This window comes from Gasterosteus aculeatus, chromosome 15 (assembly GCF_964276395.1).
Source record: "Gasterosteus aculeatus chromosome 15, fGasAcu3.hap1.1, whole genome shotgun sequence".
NCBI classification, from domain to species: Eukaryota; Metazoa; Chordata; class Actinopteri; order Perciformes; family Gasterosteidae; genus Gasterosteus; species Gasterosteus aculeatus.
In genome coordinates, this window is record NC_135703.1 from 13,604,480 (window position 1) to 13,622,746 (window position 18,267).

An 18,267-nucleotide genomic window follows, 5' to 3' on the forward strand; every position below is an offset into this window, starting at 1 on the left:
ATATAATCAGACTCTTTTTCTGTGGAATAAGGATTTCATTGTATCCAACGTTTCACCATTTCGCGTTTTGTTGATCTTAAACTAGAATTTTGGACAAATACAAGCAACCGTATAGTAATCTCTGTTTATTTACATCAAATGTAAACATTCAACTCTTAACATGAATGTAAGTGTAGTAAAAGGCATGTTTCACTTGTATAAAACACAGAATGTAAACTCTTGGCAACCTTGCATGTGAATGCTGAGAAGGAAACATGACGGGAGATCCTTAAAAATGCAAAACTGTAGTTCCTGTAGGATGTGCAATTTTTGGCAACGCAAATCATGGGATGAACTCCGCCAATGACATGATTCTAAGTGGGATTTGGTTTATATATAAAAAACCTTTCTTACAACCTACACTGACTACAATTATCACAAAATACATGTATGCAATTGAAGCGGTAAACGTGGCTCAGACAAGATGCTGATATTTTTACTAATTTTGTATCAACCTGGAAACGCTATAATAACCCCTGCAGTTGTTTAGAAATGCCGGCACGAAAGTCAACCAATTTAACTGCAAATTCTGGAGAAATGAAGAGAAGGTGATATTCCATAAAGATGCTGGTCATTTACCCTGGCTTGACCCTTCAGTTTCCTACAGCATTACGATACATCAAGTTGCTTTTTTGCCTACACTGTATTCGCATTGTGTCACAAAAATAGTCAAGAGTTATTTGTGGTTACATAATACAGTGAATTTTGGTTTGAGGAGCACCAAATACTACTTGTAATGTAATTACTGCATTACACAAAAAAGCAACTTCACCCCATGGTACCTGTTACAGTATTACCTGACTGCTTATTAGGTAAACGTTCAAAGTACAGAACATCAAAACCATAATGAAATGAATGATCAAAGAAAGACTAAAGGGCCCCTTTGAGACCCCAGATGGACGGTGGTTGAAAGTCGAATCAGTCCCACTCGATACCGAGAAGCTCACAGCTGGCGGCCCACAGTCTCCGCGCCGTGTCCTCGCTTCTTCCCTGTGGGGCTACAAAGGCAGGGGCGCAGTCACTGAAATGAAAGAGAGGGTTACTGCACACGGGCTAATGGCGCTGTGAGTCGTCGCCGTGGGGCTCATTTCTCTTTCAACTCGGGCACGATGATCAAAGTTTTTAAGACAAGGAAATTCTGTCCTTTTGTTACTCCTCAGTGACAATTCAGGTCAATTAAACATACTGAATCTCACGATGATGCTCCTTCCACGGCCGCGTGGTTAACATGTCGTTGCAGGGTAAACTCATGGGTTATTAATCCTTTTGTACTAGAATCACACCAAAATGGCCTCAGTCTCCCCCTCTGGACCGAGTTCAATCACCCAACTGGCGTCTTTAGTCATTTACGTCCATGCTAGTAAGCCGAGCCATCAAATGTCATAAAGGACTCTTCAAAATCACAGTTTACTACATTATGGGCCAATAAATGTGGTCAGCTTGTCTCGCATTCGTTTCTTTGAACGTTTTTACGCTCGCTGAAGTCCCCCTCGTACTGGAGAGCATTCACGCTCTCGTTTGTTCCCCATCTACACCCAGACTAAATAAGACAAATCCTTTGGCACGACGTTAATAGACTCCAGCCTCAGACGCCCACCTGAAGTGTTTCCCAGAGATCGAGTGCAGTTCGTCTGCCACAGCGCAGTAGATGCTGGTCTGCGCTCCTTCCCGCGGGGTTTTCAGGAACGTGGAGAATACGGTGAAAAATATGGTCATGAGAGTCGAGTGTCTGGTCAGGTCAGAGTTCACCGTCCCAGGATGGACCGAGTTCACCGTCACGTCGGTCCCTGTTGGGACCACAAACAACGTCACAATGTGCCACATGATCCTCCGAGTCCAAGCTAATTATATGGAAATAAGCCCAACAGCAAACCTGTAGGCTGCAGAAAGATGTGCTTTGAAATGACCAGAATGTTTTAATCTTGCTAAACAGCGTGAAACAATACTCCTGGTTGCCGTACATTTTATGCACACGCCTGGTTGCTTTTGTTCTAATCAGCGGTCTCAAGCTGATAATCAGAAAACACTGTTGCTTATTATAAATTGTCTCAAACTCAGTTATTTTTTTAAAACAAAAACAATGTATTGTTCTGTGGGATGTTAAATTGTACTGTCGCTCGTCTCTCAAAAGACAACTATGTCCAAAATGCAGAAAGTTGAGGTTGCAACATCAGTGACTGACCTTCTGTCGCCACACACACACACACACACACACACACACACACACACACACACACACACACACACACACACACACACACACACACACACACACACACACACACACACACACACACACACACACACACACACACACCGTACCTTTGAGTTTACGCGCACACTCTCTGGTGAAGAGCACGTTGGCCAGCTTGCTCTGGCAGTATGCCAGCCCACTGTTGTAGCTCCCCTGGCTGTGGAGGTCATGGAAACGGATCCAGCCGAAGTTGTGGGCCAGAGACGAGACCACCACGATGCGGGCCGGCGCACTGCGCTTCAGCAGCCCGATCAGGAGGGACGTCAGCAGGAAGTGGCCTGCGTGAGACGCGTGTCGGTCAGTGCGCATCTCACGCATGTCAAGCAATAATTAAGAGAGTTGACCTACTTCAACCCATTTTAGAACTAAACGGCCTTTTCTTTGCTTGATTCACGCTTTTCAAAATGTCCACAAAAGAAATCTGATCCAAGTGATGAATCGATCAGTTACCCCATCGAGTTTAAGTTCTATTGATCGAGGCGCGTTCTCACCCAAGTGATTGACTCCGATGTGCATCTCAAAGCCGTCGATGGTTTTCGTGTACGGGCACATCATCACGCCGGCGTTGTTGATGAGGATGTGAAGACTGTTGACCTCTGAGAAAAAGGGGCGTAACCCAAAGAAAGAAAGAAAAACGTGGCCGCTGTGAGGCGTGCCAAGCGACAACAAAGCCGCGCGGGGGGAGGGGCGGGGGGGGTTGAGACTCTGCGCTCACCTCCGAGAAACTTCTGAGCGAAGGCCCGTATCGAGCAGGTGTCTGCCAGGTCCAGCTCGCGGACCTCCACCTGCGCCTCGGGGTGCGCAGCTCGTATGCTGTCGGCGGCCTCCTCCCCTTTGTCCACGTTTCGGCACGCCATGATCACCCGCGCTCCTGCATTGGGAATAAATTAGCAGCAGCTAAGCTATGGACAGGATTGAAGCGGCATTAATTGGTAGAAGAGAGGAGAGAGGGCGCTTGTGTCTGCTTATTGCGGCACAAAGCCATTTATTAAAAAAAGGAGGTGTCTGGTTTAATCCCGTTGCTCGGTGATGCTCGGTGATGCAGGGCCGTGTTGTTTGTCCCAGATGACACACAAGCATTGCTGTAACAACATAGCAAGGTCAACTCAAGATCATAAGCCACAGTACAAGGTTAGTTTTGAGGGTTAAGATATTTGGTTCACTGCAGAGTTCTTAAATCTTTTTATTTTATTTTTTAAATAAAAGCTCAAAAGAATCTTCTTATTTATAAATAAAATGACACTGAAATAAAGCTGGCAGGGTGTAGCAGATGTTATAATTGGACCTGCACAAATGTAACCTCTTATTAGTAACTTTTTCACAGCAGACATTTTGTCCTGATATTGTAGGAAGATCCCAGCTGTCACTAGTAACACTACTGGTCTGTGTTCCATTCAAGCGTCCCAGTATGACAGTGAGCCGGCCCACACAATACCAACACCCTGAAGCAACTAAATGGAACTCAGCCATCTTTCATTTTTCATTAACTGTGTTGTGCTGTAGCATTTCAAAAAAGGCCTACAGCCAAAATGGCAGTATGCATTTCCCGTATATTACATGTACTCATCTCATTGCGTAACCCTGCAGAGACACCGGTTTTTGCTTGTGGTCCAGGGAATGATGGGTGTAAAGTATTGGTCACCAAACTACGGCCGACTCAGGCCCGCCACCCCCCTTTGACTGGCCCCTCTGCCCCCCACTACTTGAACCGGCCCAATGAGGCAATCCCCAAAAGTTCGTCATGGCATAACGTTCAGTTCACTTCCGATTCACTCGCTTGTTGCGATGTTGCCTGAGGCGAAGTCGGTGCTGACAGTGTTGGGCAAGTTACTTCCAAAATGTTACTGTACGGTCACTCAACAACTTTTTTTCCCTCTGTGCCGAAATGTTTCGCGGTGTTGGTGAATTCTTCAAAAAAAAAAAACTTCCGCGCAGGACTTCACTGTGAGCGAACTGTTTAGAGACGATGTGACCGGCATGTAACGTTAAAGTGATCTGCTCCTGTAGGAGAGCTGCAAGTGTAACTGAAAGAACGAGCAGAGAGAGAGAGAGAGAGAGAGAGAGAGTCATTCTCTCTCTTCGGAGCCTTCACCGTCTCCAAACTAAGTGCCGTCTTGCTCTCTTTTCCTCGCACACATTAATCAAAATAGGCATGGAAATTTGCAGAAAAGTCATGGAAAAGTATTGGTTAAAATGTGTATGTGTATTATTATAATTTCAATGTTTTTTTAATTTATTTATTTATTTTATAGGCCTATTTATTTGACCTTTATTAAGTGCTGCACACAATTATTATTAATATTATTGTTAATATCAACAGGCCTACCTATTATTTATAATTTTTCACTCACCTTTGCCAGTGTCAAATCACCTCAACTAGGCAGATGTTTCTTACCTTGACAGCTTTGATGTTATTTTTATTTGAAAATAAATAAATGGAATATCTGTGATGTGAAGACTCAATTATTACTTTTGCAAACCACTAGTAAAGATAAACAAATATGTGCCAGGAATCAAGTGTTGACATAGTAGTGGGGATGGCTGTCCCAGGCTAGTAATCTCTACTACACAATGAGGCCTGCTGGAGGTCATTTTGATCTGGGTCATACAATTCTATGTTATATAGCTGACCCGGCCCCGTCCCCCCATCACGGTCAGGAACGATAATGTGGCCCCCAGAGAAAAAAGTTTGGTGACCCCTGGTGTAAAGCGTTGTCTGTGCCGCGTGCGCGTGTCACCTCGCACTGCCAGTTCCAGGGCCGTCTCCTTCCCGATCCCTGTGTTGGCCCCGGTGATGAGGGCCACCTTGCCATCCAGGCTAGCCGTGGAGCTGCACACTCCTCCTGCCGCATACTTTCTGTCAACACACACAAGGGACAGTGATCAACACCAGGGACATTGGACCACAGCGGACCGCTCCATTGGCATGACAAGTCCTGTCCCCGTTCGGATCGGCCATATGGACCGCCTGGCTTAATTATTCACAGAGGAACTTGGGAGAAACCAACAGTGCTGCTGAGCTTCAAGTCATGCGACCCACGCCACCGGGCAGGGGGGCGGCTCGCCACCAATCGCAGTAATGCACACATACGGAGCTCCGCCCACGCCGCGCCTGCTGATAGGCCCGAGCCGCGCTCACATGGACTCCCGCTTCACCTCTGTGCCAGAACTCCCACGTCCCTCCATCCATCCCGTTTCATTGATTTGTATGCCAGTGAGCGTCGCGTGAACTAACGCGTGACGGAGGGAAAAACACGACAACCTTTAAAATAGCGACGCGTTGAGTTGAGGGGACGAGCGGTGCTTTATATAATGTGGACGAACCTCAGCGTAATGATTACATCAGTGCGATGTGATGTCAACCAAGTAACAGCCGATACGTGACGTGCATGACGCTGGGTCCTACGCGCGAGTCGATCGGTGCGCGCATCGCTGCTTACCTTATGTGTGGTGCGAATAAAATCACCAGTAGCGTCACCACTCCGAGGCCCGCGACGATTAATAAAAGCAACATCACAGCGCGGATGAGCGCCTTCCCGTCTCCTCCAGCAGGACGCCTCCGCTCTGTGGGCAGAACAGCTGATGTCAAAGCATAAAGGGGCGGGCGCGCAGGAAGGCTGCACCGCGAACGGAATCATGGGAATTGTATTGTTTTATGGCTCGGCAAAAAAAAAAGAAATGAACACTTATTTATGGCTGGATACAATCGTGTTTATTATATAAATAATAATACGTGGAAGTTTGTTGGACCTCATGATACAACTCCCATTAAGAAAAACGACGTTGCATCACTATCAAGAAGAACACACAATAAAAAGACAAGAACATCCGTAAATAAATCAATAAACAAATAGAATAATACAGTCCGCCAAAAGTTGGTCCCGCAAAAAAATCAATCGACTTTTTATGTGAAATAATTATTGGAAAATTGAATTATTGTAGTGTACAGTGTTTAGTGGAAGTTATTTCCCAGAAGGCGTAGCGACAGCTGCCTGTGGCCTGCCTGAGTGAAATTATTGTCGGGGTGATTTTAAATAATGTTTTACCACTATTTGGCGTTATTTGTTCACGTAGTATTTGTATTTAGAACGGTACTTTAACCATTTATTGTGGTTTAAACAAAAACTAAAATGATAAAAATCAGTTACGTTTGACTTTTGTTCCGGCGTTTTTGTCAACGACGTCTGTCATGCGGAAGTCCCGGGATTCTTATTAACATGAAAGCAAAACAGTAACGCAGATTAACTTCAATTTAACGCGACTGTGATTCGTGTTGTGTTTAACCACAAAAGCCGAAGCAGTTTCTCCCGGAAAGGAAGCTGAACGCCGTCTAAATGTCGTCCGAGGAATTCGAGAAATTGCAGGAAATCTATAAGTCTCTGTATGAGGAGCTCAAACTGATGCCCGACAGAGCTCCGACATGCAACGCAGGTAACGTTAACTAACCGCAGGTGTTTCACCGGCTCGTGTTCGCTAACTGCTTTAAAAAACAACTCCGACTCGCTTTGTGTCTACAGAGGAGCGGAAGAGGCTTCTGAGGACTTTCGATGAGAGACACGGGGAGGCTGATGAAGTGGTGAGCTGTTCGTTGTGTCTAACAGATGACAACAAACACGTCAGTCAACGCGTCACCGCAGAAACAAAGAAGACATTGGGGGCAATCGGTCGAAACAGTTTTCCTGGCCTAGTTTGTTGAAGGTTACGTCATGAACCATGTGATGTTGCACACAGTTCCAGGGACAATCCACAGATGAATGGACAACAAACATTCAGCATTATCGTTTCAGAACCGAGATCTGCCACTAAATCCTGACACTTTACAGTGAGACGGCTGACCGCATTGGTCCATATGTTTTAGTTGTCTTTCATCCTTTTTAGGTTAATCTTTACCAAGTCCTGTTTGGTAGGATTGCACAACAAATAAAATGTTTTGTATGTGTGGGGAATAAATCACTACAGAATGGATCAACCGGAATGACACATGTGAAGGTCAGAAAGAGCCAACAGTCTTTGTTAAAAGAAACTGGAAGCTTTCCATCAAAAAGTAATTCCCCCAGTGGTAAAACGCTGTGGGGACAAAGACAACATCATTTACTTCCTTACATCTTGGACATAAACTATTTCCACTGCTATTGGGGTATTTTGCCTTTTGGCATGGAAGGGTCAATAGGAGCACAACCTCATACAACTGTTGTTTCTTTACCGTTCATGCGTTCATAAGCACTTCACAGAGAAACGTCTACCTGTGCAATTAGTTTTTGTTTTCTGTACCTAGTTACAAGGAATGGAAGAAGAGTTGCGTGCTGCACCTTCCTCCTACCGAAATCTAATGAGTACCAAGCTGCGCATGTATCGCCGCGACCTGAACAAGCTGCAGAGGGACATGAAAAGCTCCACGACCGGCTTCGGTTTGTCTTCCTCAACAGTGGAAGGAAGTCATCATGGCATCTATTCCTCTCAAAACCAACAAAGTGTGAGTGTTGACTTTGATATTTTATAATTGCTGTTTTGTGAACGCTGTCATCAAACCTTAAAGGAAAAAAAAATGGAGATCTTGCAGATCTAGAACAAAAGTGCACATCCTGCTTTTTGGTCAAAGAAATTCTGTAAAAGTGCAGGAAATCAAAGAATTGATCTGGTTGAAGTTTGCGGAAAGCTTGGCACAACGAAATGGTTCCCCAAAAGGAGGTAAAAGAATCTCACCAAGTGTTATTTACTTGGGCTGGTTTGTCATCTTGGCACCGACGCAGACCCACCTGCAGTCCCAGAGAGCTTTGCTGCTGCAGGGCACCGACTCTCTGAACAACGCCAGCCTGAGCATCGAGCGGAGTCAGCGCATCGCCGCTGAGACGGAGCACATCGGCAACGATATCATCGAGGAGCTGGGGGGGCAGCGGGAACAGCTGGACCGCACCAGGAACCGAGTGAGCTGAGAATTGTTGCTGTACTTCAATATTTTAGTCGCTTGATTCAGTTTGTTATGTTTACATTTGTGAAAGCGGTGCACAATTTTTCTTTGTTTTGGGTCAATATGATCTATGTTTATTTTATTACTATGATAAAGGGTAGTTTTCAGGTTAGGTTTTGTTGAATCTATTCTGTCTTTTGTTTATTTTGAAGTTGGTGGATACTGGAGAGAACCTCAGTCGGAGTAGAAAAGTTCTTCGTGCAATGTCGCGGCGGTAAGTTGTATTCTATAAGTTGTTGTTTAACTTATCTGGTTTCCATTTTTTATCGATGCACCAAATTATCAAGAGCTCAGTTGCTTCAGTTTCCTCTTTTTTTATGCCTTTCAGCGGATGTCAGGTCATTCTTTGTCTGTAATTAGCTTTTATAGTGCTATACTGAATTAACCTTGTTTATTATTTGGGTGTCAACCAAATCCATCAAATATAATCCCACATGCCCTTCATAATTTTGTCTTTAAAGCGTCTTAATCTAAAGATTCAGTATAAGATTCTAAAGGACAAAGAAAATCATCAAGCACTATTTGTATCGAATGCTCTACATATTGTATATGTTTATTGTTGATTCTCATCCGGTTTGTTGTCGTAGGCTGGTGACAAACAAGCTGTTGTTGGGTGTCATCATTTTAATGGAGCTGGCCATTCTGGGTGCTGTGATTTATCTGAAGTTCTTCCGGCGATGAGCAAACAGTCCGAAAAACAATCTTAAGCTCTGTATGGAGGTCAAACCCGGACACTCTTCATCTGACTCCACCGACCATCCGCAGCAATAATTCCCCTGTGCCGCACCCACCCGACGGTCTCTGAATGGATCCGGACACTGAGGCGGTTCAGACATGCGGTGAAACGACCTTTACGACGGGGGATTCTGTTCTGTGGCAGGTGATGTTAATTTCTCAAGAATGACGAATGCTGATTGTTGAACCTGCTAATGGACCTACAGAGACTCCAGAAGCTCCACACACAACATTTTACCTGCGATTTGCACTGTAATCAAACTGTTAACGGACGCCCTGCAGGGAGGTTTTGTGGACTCCGTATGGGTCCTTTGCAGGGATTTATTTCCACATGAGTACGATGTGCATGCATGCGTAACCCTCCGGTCACCGTCCCTGTGACTGAATGTTACTGGTGGAAAGTTCTGGGAGGTTTATACATTCTCAGATTGGGACACTTAATTATTAACCCTCCAAGCAAGTGTATTGTTCATTTATCTTTTTAGAACACAAACCCACAGCATTGGCACTAGTTGAATATCTTTTGTTGCTGTCTCTTAATACCCCACATCCAAATCATTGTATTTGGCTTTTTTTCATTTCTAACTATTAAAAACCTAAGGCTCTTAACGCATGCAACTTAACAGTTAATAACGTTGTCTGATCGCTGAATGACATACAAATCAATGTTATAAAAAGCTCCACTGTTCCTTATCTCCGTGTCTCCAAATCTTATAATATTCATCTTTTTGTTTGCATCCTATCTGGTTTTTCAAACAAAGTTAGGAAAACATTTGCTTCGGACCTGAAGTCACCGAATGTGTTGGTCAGGTGGCTGCTGGGTAAACAGCACCTGTTGCTACGGAATTAATTCCCAAATAATGATGATAGGGATCTTCTCAGTGCCGTGTTTTTGAAGTGGAACATCTGCCACAATGTTTTTCTTCCGCATAGATATCATGCCTTCCTAGAGTGGTTCCAAGAACAAAAACATGTTTGCTGACCTTCTTTAGGGGATCGGGTGAGATAGAAATGAATATGTGAATCTTTTGTCTGAAGTATTGCTTTCGTGTCTCTTTTAAAAAAAAAACTTAGAACTTTGCGGTTGACAGCGGCAACACTGTGGTCTATAACTGAACATGAAAAGATGATGCTTTATGTGATTGAAGTGGTTGTAACCATAAATATTACTGTGATTCCAGCGACACTAATAACAGTTTATACCAGTCAAAACATGGTCCGTTTTTTCTTTCATGCATCAAGTTTTTAAGTATAACAGGGGTGCTTGGTCGACCACTGAAATATCTCAAATACTATTGGATGGATGATTCCCAGAGGATGTACCCTACTTACGTAAGTCATCCTCTTACTTTAATGCTAGCACAACGCAGAGGTTCATGTTTTCACAGTGAATTCTCTCAACCACTAATGGATGGATTGTGATGACATTTGGGAAACATGATCAACTATTAAGGATGGATTCAAGCTGCCACACTGATTTAAAATCCTGATCTCAGACTAATGAGGGCCGAACGTGAAAGTATGGTTGCCATCTTTTATACAATGAGTAATCCAAATATTGTACAAATTAATTTAGTGCTTAAAATGGGACTTTTCCATCATATGTATAACTTAACTTCCAGCTCAAAGATGCCAGCAATATTTCAACGGTCTAGTTTTTCCTCGAGGGATCCAGGTCGACTCTGTTTCGTCTGGTATATATGACCCTAGAACTAGCAATGTATGTGCCGAGTAGTACTGTACCTTCCAAAATACAACAAAAATGAGACATTTACTCAAACAAAAAATGTAATCACATTTATGGAAGATTAAAACAAGGTACAAACTCTTTGTTACGTGGACAAGAGTCATTTAGTGGCCACATCTAGTCGAACATTGGTTCAGTTGAATTTCATGCTGGATGCTAATATGTGTCCTGCTAGATTCATCGTGAAAATACAAAAGTAGACTCTAAAGAAAATACAGTAACCGCAGCTGGTCCAAAGTGCAAACACATCATTTCTAGTTATTAGTAACTGACACAGCCACTAAAGGTTCATTCATATAGGTTCATTCTCTTTAAACCAAAAGCGTAATAAATATGTTCTAACGCTTAATTTATTACATACAGGAGCCGAATAAGTTAGTATTTCTATCATTTTGTCTGAGCATTATCAATGTTTTTACCTCAAGTCTGCAAAGCCCTTTTTAAAAATAGAATAATGAAACCAGACCTAAGCTGGTTTTCATCATGAAACCGCACAAAGATTAGAACAACAAAAAAAACCCGTTAGCTACTTTTAGATTCCGTCGTATTCAGAATAGTGGAATGCTCTGGGACGATGTCGGTAAAGTTCAAAGCTTCGCTTCGCGCTCAGAGGCGAAGCTGCTCCGTGTCGACCTTCACAGAGGGAATCTCGTCGATGGAGGCGTGGGCGCCTTCTCTCGTCTGTCCCAGGGACGACGCGATGACGTCCACCGCTAGAGAGGCGGTGGCCTCCACCGCTTGTCGGGTGGCCCCCAGCATCGGGTTCACCTCCACCAGGTCCATGACGGACAGCAGACCTGCGACGCATTCAGAGGTCAGACACCAAAGAGCAAAAAGGGACGATGCGAGCTCGGGTGAGACCACAGAGGTCCGCGAGGGGTCCTCACCTGTGTTGTGGATCTCCTCTGTGATGTAGATCCCTTCCCTGTAGGTCAAACCGCCGTTCACTGGCGTTCCCGTGGCCGGAGCCAGAGACGGGTCGAACGCGTCGACGTCAAAGCTCAGGTGGATCGGTCGCTGCTTTCTGTTCGAGGTGAGACAACGAGGTGGGAAATTCAAGGTTCAGATCTGCGCTCATTTGGATTTATCAAGTGTGTAAAACAACAAAACACTTTTATTTGGAGTTTAACGGGGAGGACATGTAACCTGTTACCTTGACAAAAGATGGTCAAGGCTGACTTCCATGACCCTCTGGATGCCGAGTCTGTCGATATCCCTCATGGTGAAGTACTGGATATTCAGGTCCTTCAGGATTTGGCTGTAATAAACAAAATCAGAAACATCAAGAACGGGTTCCGCGGTGTTCACAAAGCGTTCATGCTGACAGCGGTGAGTCCAGCCACGCGTGGCGGAGGTTGACAGTGTCACTCACTACTCTCCGGGGTCCACGTCCCGCAGTCCGATGTAGACCAGGTCCCTCGAGGAGAGGAACGGCTTGGTCCAGGAGAACCCCGGGATATCTGGCATCTTTGGTGGACAGATAGAGATAATGTTACATGGAACATATTGCTATGTACACTGTGTCTGCAGGGACAGTAAAAAAAAACTCCACCGCTAATTATATCCTTCTGGTCTATTTTGAAGACGTTTTGCATTGCTTTCACTGGGGTGTGCCTTGCTCCGAGGCAGCAGGGCCGGGCTGCCTGAACACGTCTGTCGCACTGAGGCCTCGATAATCCGCTCATGTTTGCGAGCGGATGTTGTGTCAGCGCTGCAGCCAGCTGGTTATTGTGGTTACATCACAGCTAAAGGTTGTTGTTAAGCCTCGGGCCGGAAAGTTTTACATCACACGTCGGATGTGCTGCACCTTCCTACAAGACGTCAAATTCACTTTTACAAGTCTGATTTTACCCTCAAACTTTACCTGCTTATTTGTTAATGTTTTCAAGCATTTTCTCTCTTTTTTTTTTTTTTTTGGTCCCTATGAGTTAAGCTCTTCCTAAATAATGTGTTTCCCCTTAAATGTTATGACGACGCAGTGCACATTCTCAAGCTTCACCTTGTCTTGCAGCTCTTTGAGCATGAATGCCACAGGCTGGCCGTGAAGGTTTCCTGACGGAGAAGACATGGGCGTGTTTATGTCGGCGTGAGCGTCGACCCAGATGAGACACAGGTCGGGACACTGCTGGGCGTGGCCTGCCACCGATCCAATAGCAAGGCTTTGAAAACGGAAAGAGCAACCACGTTAACGTCCGGCGTTTCTTATCGATTCAATTCCGAATTTCGATGGCGTGGGTCAGTGCATGACCCTGTTCTTTATCATTACCTGTGATCGCCTCCGAGCATGACCAGGGTGTGTCCAGCACCGACGGCTCTGCTCACCGCGCCGGACAGGGTTTTGTTGGCCGCGCCCACGGTGCGCGGGAACTTGACGTCCATGTAGGGTTCGTCCTTCTCCACGTGGTGGAAGCTGAGGTCGCCGAAGTCGTGGACAGCGTAGTCTAAAACACCAAAAACGGAGAGCGCCTGCTCGATTAAAAACGCCACTGCAATGGAGTCCAAACGCACCTACAGTATTTAATGCAGATGAACTCCACATGTTCACGCTGGGCATTTTTTCTGCTACATTTCTGTGGCTGGTTCAGACAAGTTTACCACAACGCGGTTAAACGCTTTCTGGACCAGAGGGAGTTCTTGATTAAATGATCTAAGTTACTGGAAATATAAGACAACCGGGGGGAGGGGGTTGGGCGGAGCTTCTCAGGAAGGACAAGGGACTATTTATGGTCAGTTTAGGGCTTGAGGTCTGAAACACCATTCACAGGTCTGTAGAGGTCGAGTTAAATGGGCAGGTGGAGGGTGTTGCAATGTCCCTATACCCTCAAAGGTGGGCCTGACATCTTTTGCTGTAGCGCCTCCTAGAGATTTGTCAATGTAAATAAAAATCTGTCACAGGCAGGACTGTCAGAGCAACATAAAGACAATAAAATATTACATACGATACAGTGTCCATTCTGGCTGGGTTATTTTTTCGGACCCTGTCCTGTCTGTTTTCAAAGAGACCGTCCTGCTTTAAACACCGATTCAACTTGAAAAGTCTACATACGTCCGTGGCGTCTGACGTTAACACACATCCGTCTCCCTTGCGGTCCGAGCAGGCCGATCCATTCAGTGACCGAGCACTTTGCAGTGTCCCATTTCCCACATCAGCTCAGCTTTCAGCCGCCCTGCGCCAAGTAGATCAAGCGGTATAGGCCGGGAAAAAATTTCCACTTTGGTTTAGGCCATGGACTGCGAAGTAAACAAGTGATGTGATCTACCTTATGGGGGGATTCATCTGGCAATGTGATCCGACAAGGCCGTGTAGTGTTACGCTGCTGATCTAAGGGGAACCAATGTGGTTCATTTCCATTCCTAGCCGGGACAGGAATAGCCCTTGTCTTGATGCAACTCCGAGCATCTACTGCATGACAATTAAAGAAAAGTTAAAGCAGCTTCGGTTTACTGGGGAAGTGAAAGACTACTGCTGTGGTCCCGGTTCTTTGGTTCAACCGTACTGGTTTGATTGTGTCTTTTTCTTTTCCCCTCTACGGAGACAGTTGGACGAACTGACATGAAGTCGGACAGAGTTTAGTTCCGTTAGGGCCCGAGTTCCCACGTTGGGCTCGGCTCGGGACGCGCCGTCTGTATGTTTTTCACTGCTTCCATGTCGGCGTCAGTCACCCAGAGAGAAGATTCCTCGCCAGCTCGTTGCTTTTGACTGCTGTGGGCATTTCTTCTTTTAAATGCAAGCATTCCTATATAGAATCGTCCACAGATCGAACTTTCTGAATAATAGAAAAGTGAAGAAGTTGCCAGAAAATGCCTGTTTTCCTAATTAAATATGGATTGGATTTTAATAATTGGCCACTGTCAAAACTGTAAAATTTCAACCGTTTTCGGTGACGTTATTTTCATGGGAATGTTGTATAGTTGACCGCCGTGCACTGGGGAATTAAATCGACCCGTTTCTAAAAAATGCATTCGGTAACAAACCGGCCGGCTTCTGCCAGAAGAATAAAAGTAGGTCAGAAACATAGAAGGACGTTCCGTCCGCGGCGATATTGTGTGAGAGGAGGCAGTATAATGTCAGGCAGCCTGTTTATTTGGCTGCAACCCAGGAACAGGTTCTTCCGCCCCTGCTGTCGCACACCTCAATGATCTGCTGTAAGAGTTGCACAGCAACACTTTTTTTTTTATTGCCCCCCCTTCGCCATTTTATATCCTGTCTTATCAAAGTGACCTTGTGTCCCCTTATTGTGGTGTACGGATATTGATACGCAGACTGTTAAACTATATAGTGGGTGTATTTATAGTAAGCTTATCGTGCAGGTAGCCTAGTTTAAATCCTATGTGCAGTCAACAGGCACCACTTACTAGATAGATATTCTAAGTGACCTTCCCATTTGGTAGTTTTCCTTTTCTTTGGTATAATTATACTAGATTATAATGATTTGTTTGGTGGGTAATTATGTCTTCTTGCAGATTACTAGGTGGATGATGACGACAACATTTTTGTGGAGGCCACCGATCTCCGCTGACTTAAAATGGGCATGCGTCTGCATTATACATGCATGTTATTCGTTACCCACAGCCCACATGTGAATGGGCCGGTACATGCCGCATGTATCAACCTTCAGCGTGTCCTTGATATTGAAACACATCTGTGTGCGACCTGCGAATAATAAGAGTATACGTGTCCTCGGCTGGTTTTTCTTCTTCTTCTTTACAGTATTCCTGTCGTCACTCCCCAGTCTCTTAAATCTCCCCTTTCCTTTGTCGCGTGTGGCAGCGTGACATTTCAATCACAATGCAACCTCAACGACCTGCTGAGCTAAAATGAATAGTGGATTCTTTCCGTCTGCGGTTTCCTCTTTCAGATTCAAAGCATCCCTCCCTCCTCTCCCCTCCCTCCCTCCATCGCGAGGCTTCCGGGGGGGGTTTCGGTTGAAACGGGAAATAAAAAAGACTTGTTATTAGGGTGGAGGTGTGTGTGTCGACAGAATGAAAACTACATCCGCAGTCTCCCTGCGCCTTTTCGACCATGTGCCGGAGACCAGAATGACGAAGCCCGGCGACCATGACTCATGCAACGTCTCGCCCCTGTCCATTCACCGAGTGACCAGGCGGAGGGTCTACTTTATTCCGCGCCTGCCCTTTTATGGGCAATTGTTTTAGTAGACGTTCCGGAGGAGTGTATGAAACTAGTCGCCATTACTTCATCGTTCTGCTTCTTGCAGTAATACCCGCACCGGTTTCTGTCACTACATTATATTGTATTAATATACTGTAACGCCCCATTAAATTCCAACACCAACAAATAAAATGAATAGGAAAGCGGGTCTGACTTTGTTCCCCCCAACACGTGTTCCTCTCCTCTACATCACGTCGGATGTTTTTATTTACAGCCTCCCGGTGACGTGACGGGGCTAAACGTTAAATCTGTCTAAACGCTGTCCTGCGTGGTTCACCCAACCTCTGTTACACAACGCGGCTGTACCGGCTGCTCCTGTACCCCCCCCCCCCCCCCCCAACCACCACCATCACCTCCTCCACCCGCGCCCCCCTCACCTACCTAAACCGGAGAGCCTCTCGAGGAGCCCCGCATCTCTGATGGCTTTAGGGCCGTGCTCCACGCCTCCTCGTTTCTGTGTGGAAACCAGGATGAAGGAGTTGACTCGTTGCCGATGGTGTGTTTGTGAGAAAATGTAAGATTTTTAATTAAGGTTTTCCTACCTGTCCTCGTGAAAACGGAGCGCCCAGCACAGCCACGGACTGAGCCCTGCTTGGTTGTGACGTGAGGCCCAGCTGAGACCTGAGGAGACGGGATACAGGTCCTCTCAAAGCCATCTTGATTTCTTGTTTGAAACGAAAAGAGAATCCGAATGGCGCCGGTAGAAATCAGTGTGGTGCCGGACGCCGCCGCAGAGAGTCTGGTGAGGGCGCTGTGGACGGCGCGCTTGGTGGATGCTGAGTGTGGGCTCGATGGTGCAAGAGGCTGGCTTTATTGCTCCCAAATCTACTTAATATTCATGAGCTGGAGAATAGGAGGACTCTGGTGGAAGAATACAAGAGGCGATAAAAGGCGATTTTTTTATTTCTTTCTTGGAAACACCGAGGTGTTCGGAGTCCTCGACTAGGATCGGCGTTTTTGAACGCTCGTGCACTTGTATTGCGGCCAGGGGTTCCTATTTACGATCGAGCCACTGACGTCATCTTGAGTGACACACCTTCAGAGCAGCCAATGGGAATCGGCGAAATAAGTGGGTTCGCTCTGTGGGCGTGGCCCGCCGGCCAGGTGCCTATCGGGTTTGTTGTAAAGTACTTTATTGCAGTCTCATCACTATGGAATTTCCCAGAAGCGCTGCCAAGTGCTGGATACGGGCTTGTTTACATTGTTGGATTGGACCTGGTTGTTTGTCAGCGCGTGTCCATGGCGTGACAGCCTGTTGCCACAGCTTCACATGAGTCCACGTCTATGTACTGGAACAGGAGCCTCATCTTGGGTCCTGCGATCCTTGGCGAAAGAATAATGCCTATTCAAACCTTTTATATACATTGTCAACACACAATAAAACATGATGATTAAAGGTATTATACGCATTACGTAGGTTTAGGTTCATACATTATTATTACTTACGTTTAATATCCATCTTATTTTATGATATTTATTTTATGTTACGTGTGACGTAATCAACCGGAATTGGGCGTGACAAAGCCAATGCAAAAAAAAAACATATTACGAAAAACAGCATTGCTTTGTAATAACTCATACAAACACTTATATGCAAAATATACACACACAATGCGTGTACAGTACAACTGTGTACACGTCAGGGAAAGTAAAGCCGCGCACGAAAACAAAGAAATGCAAGTCAGATAGATCCGTTCTGTTGTTTCACCCTGAATCCCCGCGGGAAGACCCGCCCATCTCTCACCAATAACACACCTTTTCGTAAAACTGCTAATATTCAAAATGCCTTTCCTGCCAAAAAAATGACCAGACGGGCATTTTATAATAATGCACCAAACTTGTAAAGAAACAACTGTTGTTAACTAACATAACACGTATTTGAGCCGCCGTGACCGAGTCTCTCTGCCAGACCTGTTAGTGTTGTTAGAATCGGGGTCAGTCTTCTAGACGCTCCAGATATGGAGCAGCTGGAACAGATCGGGCAATGGATTTAGCGCCACCAAGCGTTGGTAATATAGAATACCAGGGATTTAATAATGGTGAAAGGTTTCTAAGCCCTGAACGTAGCCTGTCAGGCAAAATGCTTCCCAGGAAATTTACAAATCTCTTACTCCAAATAATTCCTTCAGAACACATTATTATTTGGTAAAAGTATATAAGGGGGGGGGGGGGGGGGGGGGGTCAGTGTTTACAGGTGGACCTTCTATCTTTGAATTAAACCTCACGGAAAATTTACCAAACTATGCAATTTGCTATCTTGGATACCAAATATTTAAGGCAAGTTATGGAAATATAAACAGCCATCTTTGGTCGTTAGACTCAAATGAATCTTGAATCATTAATTCAAGTAT

General features: G+C 45.3%; 3 protein-coding genes across 4 annotated transcripts; 1 reads left to right on the forward strand and 2 right to left on the reverse strand.

Moving 5' to 3' along the window:
* Positions 1-110: 110 nt before the first annotated feature.
* rdh12 (retinol dehydrogenase 12) lies at positions 111-6,889 on the reverse strand. Of its 2 annotated transcripts, XM_040199682.2 has the most exons (8): positions 6,442-6,889; positions 5,734-5,857; positions 5,032-5,150; positions 3,009-3,164; positions 2,785-2,889; positions 2,362-2,571; positions 1,637-1,826; positions 111-1,060 (listed from the first exon to the last, which is right to left on the reverse strand). In XM_040199682.2, the coding sequence occupies exons 1-8, from the start codon at positions 6,482-6,484 to the stop codon at positions 958-960; spliced, it is 1,050 nt and encodes a 349-aa protein (XP_040055616.2). In that variant the 5' UTR covers positions 6,485-6,889; the 3' UTR covers positions 111-957. The 2 variants fall into 2 exon arrangements, with proteins under 2 accessions (XP_040055616.2, XP_077945920.1); XM_078089794.1 differs by lacking the exon at positions 6,442-6,889 and having other exon boundaries at positions 113-1,060; positions 5,032-5,146; positions 5,806-5,946.
* On the forward strand, positions 6,469-10,208 carry vti1b (vesicle transport through interaction with t-SNAREs 1B). Its single transcript, XM_040199684.2, has 6 exons — positions 6,469-6,724; positions 6,811-6,869; positions 7,569-7,766; positions 8,044-8,217; positions 8,414-8,475; positions 8,849-10,208. The coding sequence occupies exons 1-6, from the start codon at positions 6,628-6,630 to the stop codon at positions 8,940-8,942; spliced, it is 684 nt and encodes a 227-aa protein (XP_040055618.1). The 5' UTR covers positions 6,469-6,627; the 3' UTR covers positions 8,943-10,208.
* Positions 10,209-10,778: 570 nt separating this feature from the next.
* arg2 (arginase 2) lies at positions 10,779-17,902 on the reverse strand. The gene is made up of 9 exons (XM_040199681.2): positions 17,828-17,902; positions 16,459-17,239; positions 16,298-16,370; positions 13,010-13,184; positions 12,743-12,902; positions 12,116-12,210; positions 11,897-12,001; positions 11,631-11,767; positions 10,779-11,540 (listed from the first exon to the last, which is right to left on the reverse strand). The coding sequence occupies exons 2-9, from the start codon at positions 16,570-16,572 to the stop codon at positions 11,350-11,352; spliced, it is 1,050 nt and encodes a 349-aa protein (XP_040055615.1). The 5' UTR covers positions 16,573-17,239; positions 17,828-17,902; the 3' UTR covers positions 10,779-11,349.
* Between the last annotated feature and the right edge of the window lie 365 nt (positions 17,903-18,267).

Excerpts from the sequence above, each read along its gene's own strand:
- rdh12 (XM_040199682.2), bottom strand. The coding sequence starts at position 6,484 with ATGACAGACGTCGTTGACAAAAACGCCGGAACAAAAGTCAAAC. Across the intron at positions 5,858-6,441 it reads CGCCGGAACAAAAGTCAAAC|AGCGGAGGCGTCCTGCTGGA; the intron begins GTAACTGATTTT and ends TTCTGCCCACAG. Across the intron at positions 2,890-3,008 it reads CGCTCAGAAGTTTCTCGGAG|AGGTCAACAGTCTTCACATC; the intron begins GTGAGCGCAGAG and ends CCTTTTTCTCAG.
- vti1b (XM_040199684.2), top strand. The coding sequence starts at position 6,628 with ATGTCGTCCGAGGAATTCGAGAAATTGCAGGAAATCTATAAGTCTCTG. Across the intron at positions 7,767-8,043 it reads CCTCTCAAAACCAACAAAGT|ACCCACCTGCAGTCCCAGAG; the intron begins GTGAGTGTTGAC and ends GCACCGACGCAG. Across the intron at positions 8,476-8,848 it reads CTTCGTGCAATGTCGCGGCG|GCTGGTGACAAACAAGCTGT; the intron begins GTAAGTTGTATT and ends TTGTTGTCGTAG.
- arg2 (XM_040199681.2), bottom strand. The coding sequence starts at position 16,572 with ATGGCTTTGAGAGGACCTGTATCCCGTCTCCTCAGGTCTCAGCTGGGC. Across the intron at positions 13,185-16,297 it reads CGAGAGGCTCTCCGGTTTAG|ACTACGCTGTCCACGACTTC; the intron begins GTAGGTGAGGGG and ends TTGGTGTTTTAG. Across the intron at positions 12,903-13,009 it reads ATGCTCGGAGGCGATCACAG|CCTTGCTATTGGATCGGTGG; the intron begins GTAATGATAAAG and ends CCGTTTTCAAAG.